This window comes from Aythya fuligula, chromosome 20, assembly GCF_009819795.1.
Source record: "Aythya fuligula isolate bAytFul2 chromosome 20, bAytFul2.pri, whole genome shotgun sequence".
Taxonomy (NCBI): Eukaryota; Metazoa; Chordata; class Aves; order Anseriformes; family Anatidae; genus Aythya; species Aythya fuligula.
Genome location: NC_045578.1, coordinates 511,228 through 516,498, shown reverse-complemented (window position 1 = coordinate 516,498; position 5,271 = coordinate 511,228). Strand labels below are relative to the sequence as shown.

The 5,271-nt window shown below is 49.8% G+C and overlaps 1 protein-coding gene across 1 annotated transcript; it reads left to right on the top strand.

Annotated features, from left to right (window-relative positions):
* The first annotated feature begins 3,696 nt into the window (after positions 1–3,696).
* LOC116497327 (C-C motif chemokine 4 homolog) lies at positions 3,697–4,777 on the top strand. Its single transcript, XM_032201025.1, has 3 exons — positions 3,697–3,815; positions 4,146–4,260; positions 4,596–4,777. Exons 1-3 carry the CDS (start codon positions 3,746–3,748, stop codon positions 4,681–4,683), a joined length of 273 nt encoding a protein of 90 aa, XP_032056916.1. The 5' UTR covers positions 3,697–3,745; the 3' UTR covers positions 4,684–4,777.
* Positions 4,778–5,271: the final 494 nt, after the last annotated feature.

Below are 5,271 nucleotides of genomic sequence, written 5' to 3'. Positions count from 1 at the left end.
GGATGGGGAGGGGGCTGGAGCAAGGAGAGTTGTGTTGTTGTGTGTGTTTTTTTTTTTTTATTATTATACTTTTATTTGGTTTGAAATACCCTACATTTAATCCTCTTTTGTTTGTTTTATTTCAAAACAAAGGCCAGGAAAAATGTGAGGCACACATAGGAAAGCAATATTTTTCTCCAAAGCATTTTCTCAGAAAATATCCTTGCTGGAAGAAGGTTCAGCCTTTGATGAGATACCATCTCTTATCAACACTAACAGCTTGCTGTACCCTGCTTCTCAATGGCCGTCACTGTCCAGGATTCCTTGCATGACACGGTTTCAAGGAAACACGAAGCCGCTCTCTTGTGCAATGCAGCCACACTCGCCCATGCTGTGTGGCCTGGATGGCTGCACTGCCCTCACCCCAGTGCAGCTGAGGCACTGGTTCCCAGTCACTCCCACACGCACAGGTTCCCCCTGGAGCCAGTTCCAGGACATAACATCATCTTGAAAGTTCCATTGTTTCTCCAGAAATGTCAAGAGTAGGGAGGAAAAGAATTTCTGGTTCCTTCAGGGACGTTTTCAGCAGCCATGCTCTGAGCAGGGCAAGACAAAGACTGCTGCAGATTGTGCTGGAGGCAGTTACTGAACTTAGGCCATTTTTAACACTTCCTTTTCCAAGTGGATCCTGCCAGCTCAGCATTTAAAACTGCTATAAATAGCAAGTTACATCATCCAGTCTCACCATTTTTTGCAGTGTTCCCCTTTCATAAGGCAGATCTAGAATTTCTCTATTTCTGCCTCTGACCAAACTTATTTGGGGCATTTGCTTTATTTAGCATTTTCTTCTGGGATTTCCGTTGGCCTGCAGACAAGCTCTAACATAACCTTCCAGGCAAATCAGTGCAACATCAGACAGACTGCTTCAACCAGCCTTCCTTCTGACTCGAAACATTGCCTGCCCGTGGGGGGGGGAGAAGGGCAGACCATGTGCTGTGTCACAGGCCCTGAAACCAGCTGGAGCCAGAGTGGGAAAATGTTTATTTTCCTGCACAGCATCTTTTGCATGAACCTAATTTCCCTTAAGGAGCTCCAGCCTACTTTGGCCACTCTTCCATGGCCATCTGCCCATTCCAGAGCACCTCCCAGACAAACGTCCTTCATCCCAGACACCCAGCCCCACAGCTACCCTCTTTCCAAAACAGAAAGGTGAGAAGAAGTTACTTTCTCATTTCATCATGATAGGGCTGCAGGGGTATGGGTAAGCACACCGTTTTAGACACATTACCACATCTCAGGGCATTGACTACAGCCTCCCACTTCCACCCAGCCTGGGAAGAGCTGGCAGAGTCAGGGCTTTTGTCAGATTTCTAGGGAAAAAACAGACTCATAGGAAGCAAACACTCCGATTTTGAGGTTATTTTATTGGCTTTCGGTAGTGGAAAAGTTCCAGCACTTGCCTGGCCCCTGTAACACACATTATCTAGGCTAATCTGATCCTAAACTGACCCAACTAAACTGAAAAGGTGTTTTCTTTCTTTGTTTGTTGTTGGGTGGTTTTCTTGTTTGTTTGTTTGTTTTAATTTAAAAATTGTCCCTGAAAATTCAAAACATTTTTGTATCTGCTTGCCAACAGAGGTACAAATGCATGGAGAATTTCAGCTACCTGAAACTGAAAAAATATCTCACTGAAAGCATTCAAATAACCGATGCGTACTTACAAATAATTCTTCTATTCTAATGAAACCTGCTTTTATCAGAACATCTCTGCACCATAAATGGCATTTTGCCTGCCTGCCCTACCCACGTCATCTGTCTTGGGAGCAGGACAGGACCAGATGGCTGTAGGTGGCAAATCTCAAGACATGACCTATGAATGCCTGAAGGTACAATCACAGGGAATAGCTCAGAGGCAAACCACGCTCTTGCGTATCTACAAGTTACATTCCCCAAGCAACCAGACAGAAGAGCCAAGAAAGCTGAGGCTGGCTCAGAGCTGACTTCTGGTCCAGCTGGCTTCTGGCTGAATGTCAGCTTCCCTCCCCCTTCCTGGCCAGGCGCCCCAAGGCTCTCCCAGAACTTTGAGGGCTCAGCACATGAACAAGCAGGGGGGGCTGTGCTGGTGGGGGAGCCTGCAAGGTGCTTCACCACCCTGGCCAGATGGCAAAAAGAAGGCTAGGGAGGGGACCAGCTTGGCATGGTGTTGCCAGGGAAGAGCTGATGCTCCATTTGGCAAGTGCCACATTTGCTCCATCTGCCTTCCATGCAGAAAAAGCGCTGCAGCCATGCCAGGGCAAGGGGCAGGCATCCCACCACCGTGGCTCTCTGCAGGCTCTGGAGACCACCTGGAGGGTGGGTCACCTCTGGGACCTCTCCCACTAAGGCCTTGGACCACATTGTCTCCCAGAAACCCCAGTCTGCTTGGAGGTCAAGCCCCCTTCACAGGGCTGTACTGCCTCCCTTCCCACCAACTGCAGACGGTGGAAGGACTGTGCACACCATGCGACATTGGAGTGAGGGTTGGAAAACACTGGGTTATCTACAGAACTCATCCAAGTCGACAGCCTAAAAGTTGCCTTTTACAGAAACATGGTGAGTCAGACCCCAGCACTGCGGCAGGGGTTGTTTGGTTGGCTTGCTCTACTTTTTGTCATATTCTTTCAACAGACCTTGAGGAAGCATCTGTTGAAACATCACTGAGTAGATGAAAATAATGAAATGGAGACATTTCCCTGAAATGCAGCTACCTTGCTGTTGAGAAGAGGCCAAATTCTCTTTTCCTGACTGACATCCCAGTTTATGCTTGTGCCTTCACCCCCATCTCGAGAGTTCCTGGTCTTTAGAACTGGTGACTTCTTCCTCACCCAGCTCCTGGAGCTCCTCCTGCTTCATCTGCAGGGTCACAGTCAACATCTCCATACTTTTCTGGATCTCTGCATCTCCAGGCCCATCAACAATAGGCCTCACCTCACCTATCAGTAGCCAAAGAAACGTAAGTGTCTAACCTAAATTGGTCATTTAAGGTCTTCTTGTAGGACCCGGAGTGAGGCAGGCCCCTCCAGGAGATAACACCCCATCTCAGCTCCCTTAAAACTGAGGAAAAAACTCAAGCACTTCAGCTTCTGGAACTCTTTTTTCCACCCTTATGCTCACCACTACCTGCGCTGGTGCCTGCAGTGCTGTCACAGCAGCAGGGCAGCTACTGAGTCCCCTCAGACAATATGAAGAGGGAGCCCACAGGTGACAGCCCCTATCTTGTGCTGCTGTAGGAGGGAAACAGTTCAGGGTAGAAGAGATCTCTCTCCCCGTTGTTTCTAAGATGGCCTCATCCCATCTATACTCTTCGTCCCATTTGTGCAGTGCAGAGGCAGGATGCATGCTTGCCTCTAAGTTGCTGTTACAGGTTGGGTAATACAGGCCTGTTGACAAATGCAGGAACCTCCACAGGGGAACTTCTTACCAAGGGACATGCATGAAAGAAACAGAAATAGATATTGTGATAGTTTCATATCCTGTGTCACTGGGGAGGCACTGAATCAAGTGGACAGCTTCACGTTTCCGGGGCTGGGGCTACCACTTCGTTCCATCACGAGACTGTGCTGCGAGCCGCTTCTCTGGGGGAAATTCCACCACACCTACGCAAGCAACTGCCCAGACCTGCTTGCCCTATAAATTGGAGGGTATCTGAATGTCTCAGCACCAAAGAGAAAAGAAGCTTTCAAGCTCACTTGCCTGCTTCAGCTCCGGCCACAACTTCTGCGTTGACATGAAGGTCTCTGTGGTTGCCCTGGCTGTTCTCATCGCCGCCTTCTGCTACCAGACCTCTGCTGCACCAAGTAAGTCTGGACTCTATGAATCTCTCTAAATGGGGACAGGGTCCTTTCTGCCAGCCCTTCCACCCCCTCATGTCAGATCTCCTTCTAGCGGGTGCTCAATGGGTGCTATTCAGCCGTGGGCAGGCACAGCGCAAAGCACAACACGTGTGTGGTGTCAGCAACAGCTCAGGGTGAACCTAAATGAGAAAGAATTTAAGGAAGAAGGAAAAAGACCTTGCTTTTTGTATTCCCCCTCCACGTCCTCCCAGACCCATGGGGACTCCAGTCCCAGCTCCCTGCCCCTGTTCGCCTGTCACTTGCAACTGCTCACACCTGTCTTTGCCTTTACAGTTGACTCTGACCCACCAACCTCCTGCTGTTTCACCTACGTCCAACGGGAGCTGCCCCGTAGCTTTGTGACCGACTACTATGAGACCAACAGCCTGTGCTCCCAGCCAGGTGTCGTGTAAGTGTTCTCCTCCAGGACTGGGGGTTCTCCCTTTGGGATGAGGATTCCTCCACATTTTGGACCTGCAATGAGAAAGACTCATTTTCAGGGGGGACAGGAAGGATGTGGAGCCAAGAGATGCATGGGGATGCTCCATGGGCTCAGTGTACTTGGGGCTTACACTGGTCCTGCTCCAGGGTTTTGCAGGCTGGTGGCTGCCAACATGGTCAGCACCAGGTGGTGCTGCCCAAATCCTACTGACCCTCAGGAGAGGCTGGGTGTGGAACAGGGATGGTGGGGTCTCCCCCACATGGAGCTCTCACATGGAAAACTCATCTCGCTGCTCCCCACAGGTTCATCACAAGGAAGGGACGTGAAATCTGTGCCAACCCTGAACATGACTGGGTCAAGAAGTACGTGACTGAGCTGGAACTGAACTGAAGCTTTGGAACAGGATGCACTGTGCCAGGACAAGCAAGCCATGGACTCCATCAGAAATGTTCCGTGTCATTTAGAACTAGCTGAGAAACTGAAAATGTCCCAGAACCTGACTTCAGTGTGCTTTATTTTTTTTTATTTATGCATTTAATTTTTATAAGGAAAGGGAGGGGGTAAAATAACAAGAAAATTACTTAATATATATATATTTTAATGAGAACCTCCTGTGGGGCTGGAAGACCTGGGAGGACCTGTGTGTGTTTTCAGGAGGACGGCATATATTGGTGCCATCAGGAGCCTCGTCACTTCAGGAACTCAGCTCCCAGCTCTTCAGCCCACAGGACATCCTGCACCCCATCATTCATCCTGCGACAGTGCTGACTGTACTCTGCTTAAAATAGCAGCTGGGGGGGGGGGGGGGAAGACCAAAAGCTGTGCCCATAAGTGGGACCAGAGCCCCATTCCCCATGTGCTTCTGGGAGGGAGCTGCATGGCCATGTGGTTGGGACAGGCATCGCCACATAGGCAGCTGTGTAAAACACGACATGGAGCCGGGGACACGACATAGAGACTGTGAGTCAGGGGGTGGCC

What these genes read in the sequence shown, in the direction of transcription:
- LOC116497327 (XM_032201025.1), top strand. Translation starts at nt 3,746, where the DNA reads ATGAAGGTCTCTGTGGTTGCCCTGGCTGTTCTCATCGCCGCCTTCTGC. An exon ending in CCAGACCTCTGCTGCACCAA is followed by an intron (nt 3,816 to 4,145) that starts GTAAGTCTGGAC and finishes TTGCCTTTACAG; the next exon opens with TTGACTCTGACCCACCAACC. An exon ending in TGCTCCCAGCCAGGTGTCGT is followed by an intron (nt 4,261 to 4,595) that starts GTAAGTGTTCTC and finishes TGCTCCCCACAG; the next exon opens with GTTCATCACAAGGAAGGGAC.